Source organism: Anthonomus grandis, chromosome 22, assembly GCF_022605725.1.
Source record: "Anthonomus grandis grandis chromosome 22, icAntGran1.3, whole genome shotgun sequence".
Lineage (NCBI taxonomy): Eukaryota > Metazoa > Arthropoda > Insecta > Coleoptera > Curculionidae > Anthonomus > Anthonomus grandis.
In genome coordinates, this window is record NC_065567.1 from 16,103,477 (window position 1) to 16,123,999 (window position 20,523).

At 31.1% G+C, this 20,523-nt stretch overlaps 2 protein-coding genes across 3 annotated transcripts in view; both read right to left on the reverse strand.

Annotated features, from left to right (window-relative positions):
* The window catches only part of LOC126749143 (cytokine receptor), a 51,520-nt gene extending 37,173 nt beyond the window's left edge, over nucleotides 1-14,347 (reverse strand). Inside the window, exon 1 of one of the 2 annotated variants that reach the window (XM_050458812.1) lies at nucleotides 14,083-14,347. The gene's annotated coding sequence lies outside the window, so the exon portion shown is untranslated. The remainder of the gene's footprint in view (nucleotides 1-14,082) is intronic. The other variant, XM_050458813.1, reaches the window with a different exon arrangement.
* Nucleotides 14,348-17,075: 2,728 nt separating this feature from the next.
* Nucleotides 17,076-20,276, reverse strand: LOC126749144 (elongation factor 1-alpha). The gene is made up of 3 exons (XM_050458814.1): nucleotides 20,110-20,276; nucleotides 17,912-18,670; nucleotides 17,076-17,857 (listed from the first exon to the last, which is right to left on the reverse strand). Exons 2-3 carry the CDS (start codon nucleotides 18,662-18,664, stop codon nucleotides 17,219-17,221), a joined length of 1,392 nt encoding a protein of 463 aa, XP_050314771.1. The 5' UTR covers nucleotides 18,665-18,670; nucleotides 20,110-20,276; the 3' UTR covers nucleotides 17,076-17,218.
* Nucleotides 20,277-20,523: the final 247 nt, after the last annotated feature.

A 20,523-nucleotide genomic window follows, 5' to 3' on the forward strand; every position in this document is an offset into this window, starting at 1 on the left:
TGTAATAATCAGCAAGAACAAATACTGGAAGTATTTTATAAAACGCTTTTACATTTAAAATTTCACAAAAGAAAACCTTTTCTGTAAAGTTTCTTAAAATATGAAAACGAGCTAGTATTAGATGCTAATAATAAGAACAGACTTATTTTATAGTGTATTACCATTGACAAAATAAGAGAGCACCACACAGCAAAATTTGATAACTCTTTTCTGAACAATAACTAACCATTAAAATTCTAAAAAGTCTTATATTCACATTTTTTGACTTGCAGTATTACCAGTTATGTAGATGTATTGATTTGAACAGTTTTATTAGAACGACCAAATATGAACTCTTACCCAACACAACAATAACATTCAAATTGACCTGACATAACTGGGTATCCAGACATTAAAAAAATACAAAAATTAAATTAAATCAATTGATCGACAAGTCTAAGATATAGTGACATACATTTGCCATAATATTGACTTGTATGAAGATGTATTAACTAACATCCCATTAAATAGAACAATTCAAACCACAACCTAATTAAAAATTTATACAAGGTACAAGTTCGTAGAAAGTCCCAATTGGTAATCCGCTATATTGTGATAAAAGATAATATACATATACGTATATCTAGTTTCCTTTAAAATATAAATCACTTCTGAAAATCGGCAGGAACGCATAACGTAAACAGATTTCAAAAATGGAAATTTAACTACAATTTTATGCTTATGTGGAGCTTATACATACTTTATCCCACATGTATGTATATATACTGCATGAGTTACACAGAAAAGTCCCGTTTCTTAAAATTCGTAGAACGCTAGTCTTAAAAGATTTTCTTCTTACAGACCAAGATTTATTTTGGTGATAAATTTGTTTATTGGTGTCAATGTTATCTGATGTTTTTATGGTTAGTAATAATATTATTATTATATTATATCAATATGCTATCAAACCAAAAATTCGAATAAATGTTGTGTTTGCTGTTTATAATAATGACCAGAAAGAAAATTGGTATTCCTACACATAGGGAAAAATACCGTCTTAACGGTCGCTCATATTATTCCTAGTCCGAATACAGAATATACTGTTGCTATTTCAGCGAATTGCATTCAGAAGCTTATTAGTTATGTATGGTAGTGCTTTATTGTTTTTGGCTTTAACAGAATAATTCATGTAGTTTTCGTAAATTTATATGTGACGATTTACGAAGTTATTCTTTTAATTAAAATAAATTTAAAGGTTTATTTACCCTTATCGGAATAGATAAGCTATTAGAATTCAGAAAGCTATTTATTTAACTACATAACGTGGAACCAGACGACATAAAAACACCATTTTAGGGGGCCATCCTAACCATTTTATCACCTGTTTATCGGATAGGGAGATATACCTGCCTATCTTATTTTATTTGATCCAATGAATTTCGAACCTTAAGTTCCAAGTATTTTGGGGTGTTTACGGTCCGGCCATCCTTTTCTTATTTTACCAAGAAGTTGTAACGTCTTGAACGCAAGCTTAATATGAGTTGGGGTGATTTAAACCTTAGAAAGAATTAATGGAGTACTGCAAGATAATAGTTTTGAGAAATTTTAAAAATTTATTTTCAAATTGCAAAGAAGCTTTTTTACCATCTGTTATGGCACAAATTAGGAGTACTCTATTTTTTAAATACTGTGATGAATCCTATGTTATTATATTTTACAGCATAATTAAACCAGAGATAACATACGATTTTGTTGAAGAGATGATCGTACTCAAATTGCTACATGTTAACAATAATGGAGGCGTGTAATTTCTAGTAAATGACATTGGTATAGGAGTAAATTGATATGTTTACGTAAAAAACAGATACACATATCATAAAAATGTTATTTTATTATAAAAAACACACTAGACGTGTTTTTATTCGTTCATTTTATAGAACAATAAACACTTATATAAATATAGGCTCGTTAGCTACAGTATTGGCCATAATAGTTGGAACTTTTGAAAATTTATTATATTTTGAGTGCCTTTTAATTAGCATTTTATTTTCTTTTATAAAGTTGTTGTACACAAAAAACTAGTGTTAATTAATTTAAATGTTGACAAAAATTCAGCACCAGTAGCAGTTCGGAATAAAAATTTAAAAAAAGCTGTACAAAATACTTGGAACTAAATGATTTTTATTCAAAAGCGACATAAAACATAACTTATTGAAACCATATTATAATTAATATTTGGTATGGTAACCCTTAGCATTAATTACTGCCTGCATTCTTCTGGGCATTGATTCAATCAAATTTTCAATTATTTGTCTGTCAATGTGAGTCCAGGCTTCAACAAGCTTATGAAATAGTTCATCAGCATTTTTGACTGTTCCAGATGCCCGAATTTTGCAATCCAGATGTTCCCATAAATTTTCACTTTAAAACTGTGATCTTTTCTTGGTCCAACCATTCTTTTACCAATTTTGACAAATGTTTTGGATCATTATCATGCTGGAATACAAAATTTACTGGTATAGACTCAAATGTGTAAGGCTCCATTATATTTCGCAAAATATCCCGATACATAAATCGATCCATTTTCCCCACAATTTTATGTATTGGCCCACCTCCATGTTTAACCGTAGGTCGGATAAACTTTTTCTTGAGTCTTTCACCTTTCGGTCGTCTTACATGAAGTATTCCATCACTGGAAAACAGATTGAACTTAGATTCGTCACTGAATAGCACTTTTTTCCAATCTTGTACAGTCCAGTTAAGACATCCACAAATTGTAGGCGTAACTTGACATTTTTTTTCCGCAGCAAAGGTTTTTTAGCAGGTCTGTAGCTGTGAAGTCCACCAGAACACAATCGCGTTCTTACTGTTCTAGCAGAGATATTGGAAGGCTCACCTTCATTTAATTTTTGTAAAATTTTGGAGGATGACAAAAATGGGTCATTCTGGGAAATATTTAAAATTCGCCTATCTACACGGGAGTCGTGGCTTTAGGTCTTCCAGTGCTTTTACCTGGTACCACATTTCCAAATATACGATATTTCTTAATTATCCGTGACACGGTGTTCTTAGGAACGTTTAGTCTTTGAGCAATATTATGATGCCTAACACCCTGATTGTAAAAATCTAAAATTCTTTGGCAAATGTCGCTGGAATAGGCTTTGCCTTTTCCCATGCATGGTAACACAAAATAAAATAAATAAAAAGAACCCACTTGCACACTGGTGTGTCAAAGACTGCCTGTAAGATACATCTTTTATAAAAAGTTCCAAGCACGTCCAGCACAAAAATTTAAAGTGTTTCTTATTGTCTGAAACAAGATAAGGTTGAAATTCTGGTATGCTTTTTTGTTTACTTATAAATATGTTTATTGATTGGATGTACAAAAATAAAATATAAATTTAAAACATTGGAAAAATTTTAAATTTTTAAAAGTTCCAACTTATGGCCAATACTGTATATCTAATTCATAATCCTAATGCTATTTTAATACAAGGATAACTCTTCTTTTTTCATAATAATCATCTAAAAAAATATATTGAATTGTAAGGGAAATTAGAAATAAGTGGTGGATAAATTGATCATCTGTAAGAAAATATTGGCCAATTAAGTAGTCTAGTTCCAACTTTGTGTTGCAATGTTTTTTAAAAACACTATTGAAACCAAAATCCTAAAAATAGGCCATTTTTTTCTCGTTTGGCATGAAACGGACGAAGATTGTACAGCTCAAAATTTTTTAAATATATTTTAGATATAAGAGAAGTCCATATTTATTGACTTGAAGCAAGGTAGGATCACAAATTAGATGATTAACAGTATATATGTCTACTGTATGTACATCACAGCAAGTTTTCAGTATATGCAATTGTTAAATTGGGTCATTCAGCTCAATAGAGATATATAAGAACTGTGGTTTGGTTAGGTTACCGAGCCTGGAAAATGTAGAATTTCAGATTATAAACTCTATGGAGAAAGAATCAATTAAATGTTAACTAGTAGATGTAGCTAGTAAACCATTAGGCTTTGATAGTGATGGAAAATTCACGACAATGCAAAATCGGAGAATTTTTGGAGAATGAACCCTTTAAACGCACTCAGAAATATATTTAAAGATGAAATAGCGTATTAAGAATCATGAAAGCAAATAATGGATGTGAAGATCGAATCTGAAAAAGATGAGTTCTCGTCCTAAGATTCAGAATCTGTGTATCGCTAGCTAAATCCTGGTTCAATATCCTGATGAGAACTTGTGAAATTTTTTTTTCATGCTCAAGTCGAAGAATTTTAAATCCTGGGCTAAAATTTTTTTTTTAGGTTTTGTAGCAAATTTTGCTTTATTTCGATACACCGCGTGTTCATTTTCCTAATATTTGCTTGCGTCATAACTACGTTAATTTCCGTGTCTTCCTCCAACTATAGCACAAAAAAAATTAATGGTAATACTGTAAATACCCTAGTGGCTCCTCGGATTCCTCGGCTATTTCGAAATTCGACGCTCGCTCGTTAGAATTCGGGGATTTTATCTAAAATTAGGGGATTTTCCTGCCGGCCAAAGCGAAAAAGCATTTAAAGAGCGACAAAATAGGTGTTTGGGCTTAAGGAAGTCAATAGTAGCTTTTTTGGTATAAGAAAAATATACTAGGTAAATTGGCAAACACAATATACATAACGAACTATAAAGAAAATGTTGACAATTTGTCCTATATACAGGGTGTCCGGAAATTACGCGTCAGGATTTCGGTGGGTGATTCAACATGAAAAATTATTTCAACAAACTTCTATACATTTTTTCAAAAACTCAAAATTAAGGTAGATACAGGGTGTTAAAAAAATATATTTATTTTTCTTATTTTTCTTAATAACTTTTTTTCAAATGTACTGATTTTCGCCAAATTTTGCATGCATGTTACTAGTGTTTCTTTGTATTCACCCTATTAATTTGACGCTAGTCGTCAATGACAAAAGGCTTAAGCTGTCCTTCACCTTAGGAAAATGACTGTTTTGTTTTAATCTTTTTATAACTTTGCATGTCCAATTAGTAAAGAGCATCAAAATATCTTTTAAAAAGGTGCATCATTGTAGAATTAACAGTTTCCGAGAAAAATTACTTTAAACATTAACCGTACCTTTAATAATTAAAAATTCGTATTTTCAAAATTAACACAGCAAACCTTGAAAACATACATTGTTAAAGGGTAATTTGTTAAATTAAATTACGATAACACACCTAATTTAATTTTACAAAAATACTTTCATAAAAAAATTTCGAAATGTTGCTCCACCATTTCAATACATAAATTAATTCTTCTTTGGAAGTTCCAACGAATCCTAGAGTTCCTAGAATCCTTCCTTCTGTTTAATTATTTCACAATTGTCAATAATCCGTTGCCTCAGCTCTTCACGGTTATTTACAAGAATCTTGTAAACGAGAGATTTTAGGTAACCCCAAAAGAAAAAATCCATAGCATTTAGATCTGGCGATCTGAGAGGCCATTGCACAAACCCACCGGGTCTAAACCATCTTTCAGTTCTCTCACTGCTCCATTGAAATGGGGTGGAGCGCCGTCTTGTAGCAGCCACATTTCACGCCTTATTTGAAGGGGATCATCATCTGGTAGATTGGGCAACTCATTTCTTAAAAAGTTTAAGTAGACCTCGCCATTTAGCCTTTGCGGAAAAAAATGTGGCGCTATTAAATGATCGTCAACAATACCAGCATCTTCTCACTTACGAGAAACTCTCTTATATTTATTAGTCGTAAAATATTTAATCATGTTCCTTTTCCGATTAGGACTGTTACTGACCTTAAAAAGTTTAGGAGAGAACTAAAGAAATTAATCTTACCAAAAGCTTACTACAGCATTGAAAAGTATTTTAACGACTCATTTTAATATTTAAAATTAATTATATATCTGTTGATCAGATTTATTTTTTTTTTATTATTCTTGTTTTATGTTGGTTCTCGCCTTTTCTTTTCTTTTTTGGTTTTTTCTTTGATTATATAAAATATGCTTCTATGTACAATCAAAATCGATTCTGTATTCTGTTTTTGTCCTGTATCCTGTATAACCAAATAAATACTAGTATTAGGAAGCTTTTAGCACAGATTTGTAAACTTGTTAAAATTAGCAAATAAAGTATATTTTGACTTTGACACATTCAGGAAAAATTTATTCTGAAAACGTTGTTCTATAACTACATGAGGGTTTTCGTTGCACCAATAATGCTCATTATGAATGTTTATTAAACCATCATGTCCAAAGCCAGCTTTATCGGTGAAGAGAATAAAACGTGTGAAATTTTGATTATGATTATGAAAATTTCTAATGGTCCTACAAAAATTAAGTCGAGCCAGTAGATCTTCAGGGTTCAAAGCTTCAACATTTTGATAATGAAAGGGATGTAGGAGTTGCTCTTGTAAAATTTTATGAACTGCACTTTTCGGAATATTTTCCTGAGTTGCAACTGATCTTACGCTAAGAGTAGGGTTATCCTCAATCTAATTTAAAACACAGCGTTCCGTTCTTTGAGTTCGAGTTCTTCGTGGATAGTCCACATCATGTCGACTAATTTTTAATGCTCTAAATTCTCCTAGTCTCTGATGGATAGTGCTAAACATTTGCGATCGTGGTATTCTTCTATTCCGAAACAAACGTTGTGCTCTTACCGCATTTTCCCCCCAGCTGCACCATAATAATAATAATGCATGTCGCGTAGTTTTGCGTTGGAATACAAATTATTATTATTATTTTCAATCCTAATGATTTTAAAATTATCAAAATTGCAGATAATATTATCTGTCAAAATTTATAATTCAATGTCATAACTCATTTCCATGGAAACTAAAGCGTTTCATTTCAAGGCTTGCTTTGTTAATTTTGAAAATCTAAATTTCTGATTAAAGGTACATAAATGTTTAAAGTTGTTTTTCTCGGAAACCGTTAATTCTACGATGATGCAACAAGAGCACATTTTTAAAAGATATTTTGATCCTCATTACTAATTTGCCATCCAAATTTATAAAAAGATTAAAATGAAAAAAAGTTATTAAAAATAATAAGAAAAAAAGTTTTTTTTTAACACCTTACTTTTGAGTTTTTCGAAAAAATTGTATAGAGGTGTGTTGTATTAATTTTTCATGTAGAATCACCCACCAAAATTGTAATACCAAATTTACCGTAATTTTCGGACATCCTGTATAAAAATTTTCTTGAGAATAATCTCTTCATTTATCACTAGGCTATAAAAAAATCAGTATTCAGTATAAAAATCTAACTTATATACTCAAACTTTTATGACAATGTGGATTTCTTTGGAAATATAAAATGTAAATTTAATAAAAAGTTTTAGTTTCACTTTACCTACTAGTGACATATTAGTTTATAGATTGTATCTCAGTGGGACACCATAGGGTTTTTAAATAGGCTATGAAAATATTGTTAGCTTATAAGGAACAACCAAATGATATACCAAAATAATATTCACCTTCATTACAGTGCACAAATATTGCATATAATTAAAGTAATCATATGTGATGTGAATACACCTTCTATATATGTATATATGTTATTATAACCTTCACCTTTATGCTTTTTGTTTATTATGCATTAGTTCTACTATGCCCACTGATTTATATTTGAAGATAAACATGCACATGCCTATTATTGTACTTGGTAGCTGTTTCTGTCATAGAAAGATAGACAATAACAATTTTTCTGTTGCACCTTTTTAGCCTCTTTTACAGCTAGATTATCAAATCTGTATATAAAGACAACAGTTAACATTTGAAAATTTGTCAGTCGTGTACATAGGATCTTAACTAATAAATCATTTGGAAAATTCTTCAGAAGTGGTAAGCTATGATAAGTCAGTCTGTAGTAATTTTGTGATATGTAATTTTTTTTTTAATTTTTATACTGTGCTCAAAGCTTTTAAATAATGTCATGTATTTTAAAATTTATCAGTATATTTGAAAGTCGATATTTTTTTTCTTATTGCCTAATGGTTAAATCTTTATTGGTAATTGTTAAAAGCCTCTCTGCATATCTATTACCTTTTGAAATTTTTGTTAATAAAAGACATTCTATTTTATTTTTATTTTATTATCAGAGAAATTCAAGGAGATTCTTAGAAAAGACTCGGGAGTCTTTTTAGTTTTAACCATAGAGGGGTTTTTAAGAACATTTTTTTTGTATTGACAAATACCACATTTGATTCAATAGATTGTAAAGTTAATACAAAATTATGATATATAGATAATATAAAATTATGAATACCCAAGTATGCCAAAAATAAGTAACATTTTGCAAATTTTGATTTGGAACTTTTCAGTTTTGGTTAAGCACTTACTGCATGTCTGTCATTGGCCAGATATTAGAACTAACTAAACTGCAAACATTAACAATGAAAGAAGTCCCATAAGACCTTTACAAAAGAAGTTCAAGCAATACCAGCACTGACTTACAACTCTAACTCTAGCCGAGTTAGCACCACTTTCAATATTAACTAGACAATATTAAGTAATAAAATTTAATATTTAATATTTTATTACTAGTGTAAGTAAAAGGAAATATTTTTTTATGTGACAACCTAAAGTAGTGCTGTAAAAAACGTATTTAAACTTTGGATAATTAAGTCCATAAAAAGTAATTTTATTAGAACATTTAGTATAATTTAATTGATATAGTTCAATAGTCCCCATAATGCAAACTAAAATGTGTCTCAAGTATATTTAATTTTAAGCCTGAATTTGTCAGTAACCAAATTTTGTAGGTTTACCTTATAGTTAAAAGTATTTTTTTATTCCTCAATTGTATTTTTTAACTTAAAAAAAAGTGGTATTTCTCAACTTTTACATGAATTCTTAGAGCCCCAATTCCCTTCTAAAGCATATTGCTATAGCTTAATATACACCTTTCTTTCTTCCATTCTGTAAATGAATTAGTAATTAACTGCTAAATAAATTGTCTAGGAAGTAAATTTAAAAAAATTTTTAATTACTTGTATAGAAGTTCCTAAAATCTTAATCTGCAAGCGGAAGTTACCAATTAAAATACCTTAAATAAATGCATTTTTGTAGCACTAACTAAAAAAAAATAAAAAAATATAAATATGTATTATATACCTATTTTTTTTTTGAAAAGCACTTTTTTCAGAAGAGCTTACTTAGGACATTACAGAATCAATTTGTAAAAGGAGGAATGGTTTATGGTTTTAAAAACAGATTTCTGAGGAATAGTTAAAGAAAGTTAGAAAATACTTAAACTAGAAACAAAATTAGAGCAACATGGGAAAGTCTCACAAAAAAAAAACATACAAGATTCAAATCTCTCTTAATTAAACCTTCAGACATATCTTCAATAAAATGTATGTTGATATATCTGTATTAATAGACTAATGCCACAATTCTGAGCATGGACTGATGAATTAAGGCAGAATATTTAATTTACTAATACATACTATTTTGTTTCAATATTAGTTAAAGGAGGCTTTTTTGTTTTCATTTATTACAATATAAAAAAACATTGCATATGCAACATATAAATCTGGATAGTCATAAATAAGACTGTATCTACTTTTAAGTGTTGCAGAGGATTTGCCATGGATTCAATAGTTTAGTATGACAATTGACCAGATATTAATGATTATATTTGCTAGTTACAACTGTGAGGATGAAAAGAATACCAGGGTCAATTTATAGAAGTGTTAATCACTTAAACTCCCAATTAAATATAAATAGCAAAAATCTTTCTTCCATGAAAGAACACACCCAATAAACAATGGATTAAATGCAGAGGCTAACTAGTTGGGATTTATTTTATGCACTGAAATTCTCATGATTTGTTTACCAACAATAATTTATTAAAATATAGTAAATTATTAAAACGATATAGGTAGTTAAGTACTTAAGTTGGAGGGAGGTCAGTAATTTGTGAATAAGGCACACAGTTTCCAAAAGACTTAAGAAAGTAACAATCTCCAAAAAAAACGTTGTAGGCACAATAACCTAATAGCTCTTTTTTTTTTAAGATAAAGGTAAGATATTTTTGGCTATTACTTTTCTTGACACTGAGACTTAGTGTCTTTAATTTTTATTATATAGTGGTGGCCAAAAGTATGGAAACTTTAAACTTTTTCAAAAAATGCAAAAAATATTGCAATGCGAAAACTCTCAAAAATATAAATAAACAGCTTATCAGCAAATAAAGAAATTCCAATGGAGGTAAAGCAAAAGAATGTTGTTTATTAGTTTTGATGAAAGAGGAGTTATTTCTCTGTGGCCAAATGTATGGAAACCTTTAATAAAATCATAATAATTATTTACTACAAGCTGTTTAACTGTATGATTTTGTTTGAGTAAAGACAGGCATCATGCCTAAGTGTAAATACTTCTCTAGTGATTTAAAAAGTAAAATAGTTGAACTATACCAGAAGGGTTATAAACAAATTGAAATAAGTAAAAATTTAACATTTTAAAAGGCACTGTTTCAAAAATAATGAAAAAATTTGAAGAGAAAGGAAATGTTTCGGTAGCCCACAAGCAAGGAAGACCAAGAAAGTTGTCCAAAAGGGCTATGAAGGTAATGAAAAGAATATCAATGAATGACCCAGAAGAGAAAGAAGAAAACTTCTATAGATATTTCTGGAGAAATAGTGAAAGAGTGAAATGGGGATTTCTGTGTCTGCTCGCACGGTGAGAAGAAGGCTAAATGAAGTGGGGCTTTTTGGAAGAGTTGCTGTAAAGAAACCACTAATATCAAAGAAAAATAGAAAGGATCTCTTGAAATTTGCATGAGATCATCTTACCTGGTCTCACCAAAATTGGAATACTGTATTGTTTAGTGACGAAAGTAAGTTTCAATTATTTGGGAGTGATGGGAGACATTATGTCCGGCGACCAAAAGGTACAAGGTACAGCCACAAATACCAAATGCCTACGGTAAAACATGGTGGTGGAAGTGTAATGGTGTAGAGTTGTTTCTCCCGATCAGGTTTGGCCCCCTGGTTAAAATTGATGGAATAATGGACCGTTTTCTATACAAAGACATATTGGAGAACAACATGTTGCCTTATGCTGAGGAGGAAATGCCATTGAGATGATTGTTTCAGCAAGACAACGACCCTAAACACAAGTCCCAATTTGTGAAAAACTGGTTAAATGAACAGAGCATTGCTTTAATGGATTGGCCTTCACAGTCCCCAGATCTGAATCCCATAGAGAATTTATGGGATCATTTGGACAGGAAGATTCGAAACCATTCGATTTCAAACAAGGCTCAACTGTGGGAAATACTGCCAACTGAGTGGGCTGCCATTTCCAGTGAAGACTGTGCAAGACTTGTCGATTCTATGCCACAAAGATGTAGAGAAGTAATAAATTCGGAGGGATATGCCACAAAATATTAGCAGATTTTGATTTAGATGTAATTTATATAAGTAACTTTCTTCACTTTCCAAACTTTTGGCCAACAAAATATTAATTTTATTTCAATTTCTTTTTATAAAATGTTTAATTTCAAATTAATATGTTAAGTTAGGTAATAAATTATATATATACTTTATCACAATATAAGTAACTTTATTATAGTTCCTGGTTTCTTTAAAAAAAATATAAAATAAAAAAGTTTCCATACTTTTGGCCACCACTGTACAAGCTAATTCATTTCAATAGACAATGTTGCGCTACTGCAGGGTTATTATGTTACTATTATGCAGTACATCAATCAAGATTTGATTACTCATTCTCCCAAAAGACCAAGCAAGAGAAGCCAGTAATAATGAAAATGAAGAAGAGAGAGTTTCTGAGTTGTGTCAAAATAGTATGCCTTAAAATGTCTTTTAAAAATCTCTGGACATGAAAGTCACACCTATTAAACTACAGCTGTATTCTGTGATACAATTGAATGCTTTTGACAGATGATCGAACATTGCTGTAGAAGATTTTCTTCAATCAAAGAATTAAGAAGATTCCTCATAAAGACAGCATCTGCAGTGCTTTTAATATTGAGTTATTATTATTACCATATTAATCATTTACCAGTTTGGAGTTTTATTGAAGAATTTTATAGGCTTTGTACTACAATGTACTGTACCTTCCAGGGGCCAGAAACCTTTTTTAAACAGCAGGCTATTTTCAACATCAAAATTTTTATGTTGTCCGCAAATTTAAATGTAACTGAAATAGTTACATATTATTATTAATATAATTTTTTCTACACTTATAGTGATGTTTTGGCAGTCACATAAAAAATTGCAAGGGCTGCAGATTGCTCACCCCTGCTTTACAAAATTAAATAGATTGGAAAGTGATGAAATACCTAGATCTTGGTAGGAAATAAAATGGCCTTATTTATGTTCTGGTATACAATATAATAAAGCAAATAAAAAAGAGTTAAGAGAAGGAGATTTGGAGAAGGATATAAGTGATATTATAATAGTTTTATGTTTTTTTTTAAATATATTTATTTAATTGCATTTTAATTTATTTCTGCAATAATGTTATAATCCTAAAATTAATAAGGCCTTATTTAAGGTTAGCATACCCTGTGTTTAAGCCCACACCAAAAACTCTGGTCACATTAATACACTATACACACATATATTTTTAATTAAAATAAAGAAAAACAATTCAATTCTTCCCAAATACAATGAATAAAAAAATAAAAGACAACAAGATACTGGGAGAGAGAAAAAAGACATGTGGCCAGAATTATCAAAATCAAATAAAGCTCATTACAACATCAGGGAGTAAAAGAGTAAATATTTTAAATATACACATGTTTTTACTAATATCATCTTCAATATCAAATACATCTTTTTTTCTTAATTCGGCATTTTACTGTGATATGAAGATTATAGAATTTAGAAGCAAGGTAACTGCTTGCTTATGCTATTTCTCTGCAAATGAGAATTTCTGAAAAATACATAAACACACAATTGACACAAATAATACACACAACTGAATACAATACATACAAATGAATTTGTGACAGATCTAGTTCATGGAACATTATTTTAATATATTTTGGCACATTTTAAGACAAAGAAGTTGCATTATTGTAAGAGCCTCCCCACACCAGACTACAATATTGTAACATACATTCAACCAAAGAATAGTAAACCATTAATAATAACTTCTTATTTGTTATTGTTCTTAATTGATAAAATCTGTAATACATTTTTCAAATGTTCATAGCAGTTTTTACAATATGCTCTGACCACCTCCAAGTATTTTATAGATTTGGGTTTTTTAATGTGTGCACAATTTGAGCTGGGAACTATATATTGTTCAATATGAATTCACCCTGAAATATATATATTACCTGCTAAAGACAGTTGGTAATTAAATCTGAGTAAATATATAGACTGAATAAAGCAAATGTTGAGCATTAAAATACCCAAATAATTTTTACCCAGACCTGCAGATGAAAATCCCTATGCTTTATATTTCATAATGCAGGATCAAAATACTCATAAACAGGTCAATCATATCCATAAAGCAACCATACCAATACAATATAGTACAGTACTTGATACCATCCTAATTATGCTATTGTGTATTTCTACTTAAATGTCCTTAGTAGTAACTTATCTGAATGAATTTTACAATCTTACTACATAACTATGTTTGTTATTGTTTGTAACATGAATTTTGCCCTATAAAAAATACTTAATCCTTTTTTAAATCTTTAAAATTTTGTAATGAAACATGTTGAAATATTATTAAATATATATCTCATCATTTTGTCAACTCAACTATAGACTAAAAATGCAATAGGATGTAGGTATGACTTTTTTTTTAATGATTACCAGATTAATTCTTAAGATACTCAATTAAATGTAGTGCACTTCATTTTTTTTTAACTGAATCATTAATGTTTTTTTTTTAATCAATTTTTTTTTGATAACATAAACAACCTAGAATTGTTGAAAATATGTGTCCATAAAAAACTGTAAATAAAAGTAAAAAAAACTTAATTTGAGGGGTCTGTAAAACATTAGAAAGTATAGCAAAATATTCGAAAAAGTTGTGGTAAGCTCTAAAATACCATTTTGTAAAAAAGTGTAGACTATCTTAAACAGATAATAAAATAATACACCTACTTATGTTCTTCTGTGATGCACATAATTCCAGGAATTGATATAACCACGGGATATCTGTTCAGAAATTTAAGAGAATTTCTCTCATATCGTCGTCCGTACGTAAACTTTGTTCAATATCAAATTCCTGAAAATTCCACAGTTCACTTAGCACTAAATTGAGTGTTATTTGGACGTTCCAAACTTTGTTTTGAACAAATTTTCTATCGGAATAATTCGATACTTCGTGATTACGGTTCGTGAAACAACACAAGACTACGAACTTGGACGAAATCTTACAATGTTGCCGAGTGAGACGGAGCCGTAGTGAATTTGACAGGTTTGACATTGACAATAAGAATGTCCTGATAAATCTTCAGAGTTGTACCAACGGTGCCAAGTGTAGCATTAAATAATGCAACAGCTGAGTTGTAAAGGTGCGTTTACAATTGAAGACCGTTTTTTCAAAACTCGCTTTGTTCAAATTTCAAATTTTACAGGAACGTTATTTTTTGATTATATAGCCTTTTTGATTATGTAACATACAATTTTTTTTTAAATAATTAAACATGCCAAAACTTACTTTATCCAATTTTATTCAAACAAATAATCATATTTTAATCCTTAATTCAAAACTGAAAATATTTATTATTAAAATTTTTTTTCTTATTCATTCTGGATTTTGTCTTGATTCTCACCCTCTAGCAAGTGGTCATCCTCGGTAAGGTTTTCATTAGTTGTCCCGAGAAGCTCCTTGTAAAAATCGTCTTCATTCAGCATTTTCAACGTACTTTATTATTTTACGTATATCTGCTATCTTTACCTCTTTAACATGATTTGTCTTTAGAATCTCCAATGCTTTGTCTAATAACTTTAAGGTCTTCACCCCTTTTTTAAATATTTCTACTTCTGTAGCACATCCAGTATATGTGGATTTAACGTTCACATTTACCTTTCCTCCTTCTTTGCGGTATTCTATTATTCTACAATGTGTCATATTAAATGGAAGTTTGGGTTTTATTAGCTTTTTAGACTCAGTTTTATTATATACTTAAATCATAATTTGTTAAATTACGACGTCAACAAAAAGCCGGGACAGACCGGAAAAAGCTGACGAACAAGACTTGCAGGAATTTAATCATCACCAAATAAAACTATACGCTTACTACTAAGTTATGAGTAAACAAATTTGTTTCTTTTCTTTCATTTATCGTTACTGGCGTTTTCTTTAATATTAAACTCTGTTCCTCCCCCAACAGCCTTTATTTTTTTAAATAAGATAATTTCTCCAGGTGGGGAAATCGCTAATATGTTTGCTGATTACTTTTCAGTTACGTTTATAACTATGTATGATCATAATAGTTTCACCACATCTTCAATTTCTGTTTTTAAATAGGAGTATTTTTCGATTTGGAACAAGAGCCTCCTTTAACCTATTTTTTATGTCAGATGATAAACACTCTATTACTAATTATCTTCCTGTTTGCATATTTAGTGCAACTCTAAGCAACAATTTAGTGAAAACCTAAGATTTTTGAAAGTTTCAACTGCTTCTTTCTATTCCCGCTGTTAGATTCATTATTGTTGCAATACCGATTTGTATTTTGACTTTGCATCTCTAGAGTTAAACCTCCTTACTACGTTGGATGCCTTGAAGAAGGATTTTTAGTTGAATACAATATATACCGACTTCTTCGGTATTTGATAGAGTACCACCCTATTTGGTGGTACAGCAACATATTTGCTGCTAACCTATTCGGCATTGATGAAACTTTGTTGTTTTGGTTCAGGTGCAACCTATCCAACAGAAAAAATTGACAGTTTACTGTTTACGGTTACGGTTTGCTTACTGCAACTACCTGCTTTTTGCAGATGATCTGAAGCTAAGCTGGGTTGTTCCAGGACTGTAAAAAATTACAATATAATCTGGATAACCTATTTATCTGATGTTTGAGAAATGGTATTACACTGATTTGATACATTTTTTTCATTAACTATTTAGGAAATCGTCGAGTAAACCTCAGAGCTTAATACTAGTCCCTCAATTGTTTTTATGATATAAATTTGACTTTACTTTTTAAAGACTGGAATGTGGCTATGTCTATGGCCGTTGGATATGATTCCTTAGTATGGTCTTCTACAAGAACCATTTCAACTCCCTTTAAGATCGTTTTAATATTAAAAATATTATGTGAAACTAGCGTGTGCGCTATTGTTGGAGATCATAAACATAAGTTAATATTGTTTATTTGCAATCGCTAGCCACAAAAATATTTAGCGAAATTTGTTTGGAAATTAATTTATAATCGAATAAATGTTTCTCGCATTTAGAAAAATCCCCGAGAAGACAAATATCATAAATCAAAAACCCATTTACGTAATATTTAATTCAGTTTTATTTACCTGTATTATTTTTGAGTATTCTTTAAAACAAACAGTTTTAAAATATGGTTTGAACAAAACTAAATTCAATACCTGTCACGATTGCTGGCTTCATTCCAACACGTGCAATATAGAATCTTACGAAATTCCTCTCTTAACTTGTCTAAGCCTAAATCGCGTCAATACGATGACATGTGTCATACAATATGTTGCCATGCTTTCTATTTCATTGTAATGTATGTTTTCCAGAACTTTCACCATTTTAAAATGTTGCAGGAATTAATTGTGCATTATTTTTATTAGGCTTCATTTATAAAATAATCGAGATCACATTCCTTGTACAATGTGTGAAACTACTTTTACCCATTGTGTAAAATCTGATAATAAACCCCTATTTAAATCCAGGTGCCTTTAGTATTGTAATTAAATATACGTAATTTTCTGTACTATTTAAATAAGAGAAAAATAATAAATGACATTTTCTCAGGATTCTTAGTCACACAAATAGTTCAAATACTTAGGGTTTTTCCTGATAAAAACCAACATTTTTCAATGCCAATATAGTTTTGCTTATAAATGATCAAAACATATTTAAGTTTTTCAAATTCAGGATAGAACACAATTAAAACACAAAAGTTAGGAAACTTCTTTAATTGGTCTGATGTTCAGAACAAACATTTCAAATCACATAAGTTAAAAATAAAAACTTCAGTTACAGTAAAAATTATAAGTAATTTACTTAAAGTAGATATCAAAAAATAATCCAGTTTCCTATGGACTACTTCTTTCCCTTGGTGGCTTTTTCTGCAGCTTTCGTTACTTTGCCAGAGCCAGCATCTTTGAAGTTGACATTCTTGATGACACCAACAGCAACAGTCTGCCTCATGTCACGGACAGCGAAACGCCCAAGTGGGGGGAATTCCTGGAAGGATTCAACACACATTGGCTTAGATGGAACCAATGTAACGATGGCAGCATCTCCTGACTTGATGGCTTTAGGGTTTTCTTCGGTGGTCTTACCAGAACGACGGTCAACCTTTTCTTTGATTTCTGCAAATTTGCAGGCAATGTGAGCAGTGTGACAGTCGAGCACTGGGGTGTATCCATTGGAGATTTGTCCAGGGTGGTTCAAGACGATAACTTGAGCCAAGAAATCAGCAGCTCCCTTGGGTGGGTTGTTCTTAGAGTCACCAGCTACATATCCTCTCCTCAATTCTTTGACTGAGACGTTCTTAACGTTGAAACCGACGTTGTCTCCGGGTACGGCTTCTTGCAAGGCTTCGTGGTGCATTTCAACAGACTTTACTTCAGTGGTAATGTTAGCTGGAGCAAACACTACTACAGTACCGGGTTTAAGAATACCAGTTTCAACACGACCAACAGGTACCGTTCCAATACCTCCAATTTTGTAAACATCCTGCAACAAACAAAATGTTAATAAAAAAAAACTATTTAAAAAAATTTAACAAACCTGAAGTGGAAGACGGAGGGCTTTGTCAGTAGGACGTGAAGGTGGAAGGATGGCATCCAAAGCATCAATGAGTGTCTTGCCGTCAGCTTTGCCTTCTTTACGTTCAATGTTCCATCCCTTGAACCATGGCATCTTGGTGGAAGCTTCCAACATGTTGTCTCCATGCCATCCAGAGATGGGCACGAATGCAACAGCAGCTGGATTGTAACCAATCTTCTTGATGTATGAAGATACTTCTTTCTTGATTTCCTCAAAACGGCTTTCACTGTAGGGTGGTTCAGTGGAGTCCATTTTGTTGACACCAACGATAAGTTGTTTTACTCCAAGGGTGAAGGCAAGGAGAGCATGTTCTCTGGTTTGACCATTTTTAGAGATACCAGCTTCAAATTCACCAGTACCAGCAGCTACAATGAGCACAGCACAATCAGCCTGGGATGTACCAGTGATCATGTTCTTGATGAAATCTCTGTGTCCAGGGGCGTCAATGATGGTTACATAGTATTTAGCAGTTTCAAATTTCCACAAAGCAATATCAATGGTAATACCACGTTCACGCTCAGCCTTAAGTTTGTCCAATACCCAGGCATATTTGAAGGAACCTTTACCCATTTCCTGGGCTTCCTTCTCGAACTTCTCAATAGTTCTCTTGTCAATACCACCGCATTTGTAGATCAAATGTCCAGTGGTGGTAGATTTACCAGAATCTACATGACCAATGACGACGATGTTAATATGAACCTTTTCTTTACCCATTTTGACCTGAAAACGAAACAAATTGGTTAGATTTTTTTCTTGTAAGTATAGCAGTGCCAAGCATGCATTTAGTCTTACATAGCCAAAAAAATAACCATATATTCCCAGACCCTTTTGTCTCTGGATTATATACTTATTTATAACAAAAATGAGACATTGTTGGTTATTAAAAAAGAAAAATATTACCCTCTGGTAAAGCTCTCAAAGATATTTTTGAAAGGTTCCTGTTAGCAGTTATGGAGCGACCAATAAGAATAAATTACATTTCAAGCTTGTTTTTCTTATTTATGAAAAAATCCACATGTATAATTTCTTTTAGCCTTCCCTGAACTAAACAAGCACAAAACTGAAATATGCAACACCATTTGACTCATTAAATTTAATTTTTTGTGAAGACAAACAAAATATGCATGAATTTTTAAAAAAAGCATTTACATGTTTAAGAAATTTAAAAAATGTGATATAAATTTAAACTAAAACGTGCTTTACACTTTAGAATTTAACTTTAGCTGCAACGAACAAGTGGCGAGAAGCAAAAACATGTTCGACTGCAGGTATAGTTTGTATTGCAAATTTTAACACATGGCTTCTTCTCAGTATCAAAATTGCTAAAAATATTATAATTTAAATTACAGTATAGAATCAGACTTTATTATAATGGGTTATTGAAATGTTAAAATACATAATCAGATGAGGTACATATTAAAAAAAATTTATGATACATCTAAATATTGTATGGAATACTAATTGCCAGACAATGAGAAAGGAGAAAACTAAACCAGGATAAAATAGCCATAAAAATATTATCTTAACAATATGAAATTGTAGGGGATAAATTGATCTGGCAACATGCAACATGGCTTCCATCATGCAAGGTAAAAGATTTGAAAAATGTTTCATATCTCACCTTTTTAGAATTTAGATTCTGGTCTTAAATTTACTTTATATAAGCCACGTGAATGCTGCCACACAATTTTTTGAAAATTCCTAGGCGGTCGAGGGAAAATGTAAGACTAATACGTATATGAAAAGAATTAGACTAAAAAACACGTGCTTGGAGATAAAAATGTGTTTCAATGCAGCAAATTTTATAGAAGCAACAGGTGAATTGTAAATTCCATGCAGTTCGCTAATTGGTCATTGTCGGCATTTGCCGATGACAAAATTATTCACTATTAATAAGGCCTGAAACACGTTTTTCTCTCCAACGAAAATTTACTATATGCCGAAAAATTAACCTTTAATAACACGTGATTAAATAAAATGCGGCAATTAAACGATAATATAAAGCGAATTCAACACAATTTTAACATATGGCGGCCATTGAAGGCAAAGTCACTGTACACGTGGTGATTCGCCGACAATCTTATATTTTTCAGCAAATTCACGAAAATTTAGCACCCCGAACGAAGCCCAAACCAATAATAACTATTAAAGGTACTTACTGATTGGAATTAAATAAATGCAACAGTTAAATAAATTCAAAATCTAAATGAACACTTGAAATTCAACAACTTAACGAGACGGCAACCGCACCAGGCGACGAGCCAGTCAAAAAGGAATAGTCTACGATTTTGAGCTCCGTCCTTTCCTTCGTAGCCGATTCTTTGATGACGTACCGGAAACTCTACGAACCCGGCCGAGTGTGCGTAGCCGGCTATGGCATGTATGAAATTTGGCGCCACATATGAACTAATTTGCTTTTTGAAGTGTTATCGTGTTCTATTATCGGAAATTAAAATATTCTGACATATTGCAGTTTATGCTATTCAATACATTTGCATAAATATTTATTTTAAGGTTGATTTTGCAGCATGGGAGAAACACCGGTAATTCAGTGCGGCGCAGTAACTTAGCTG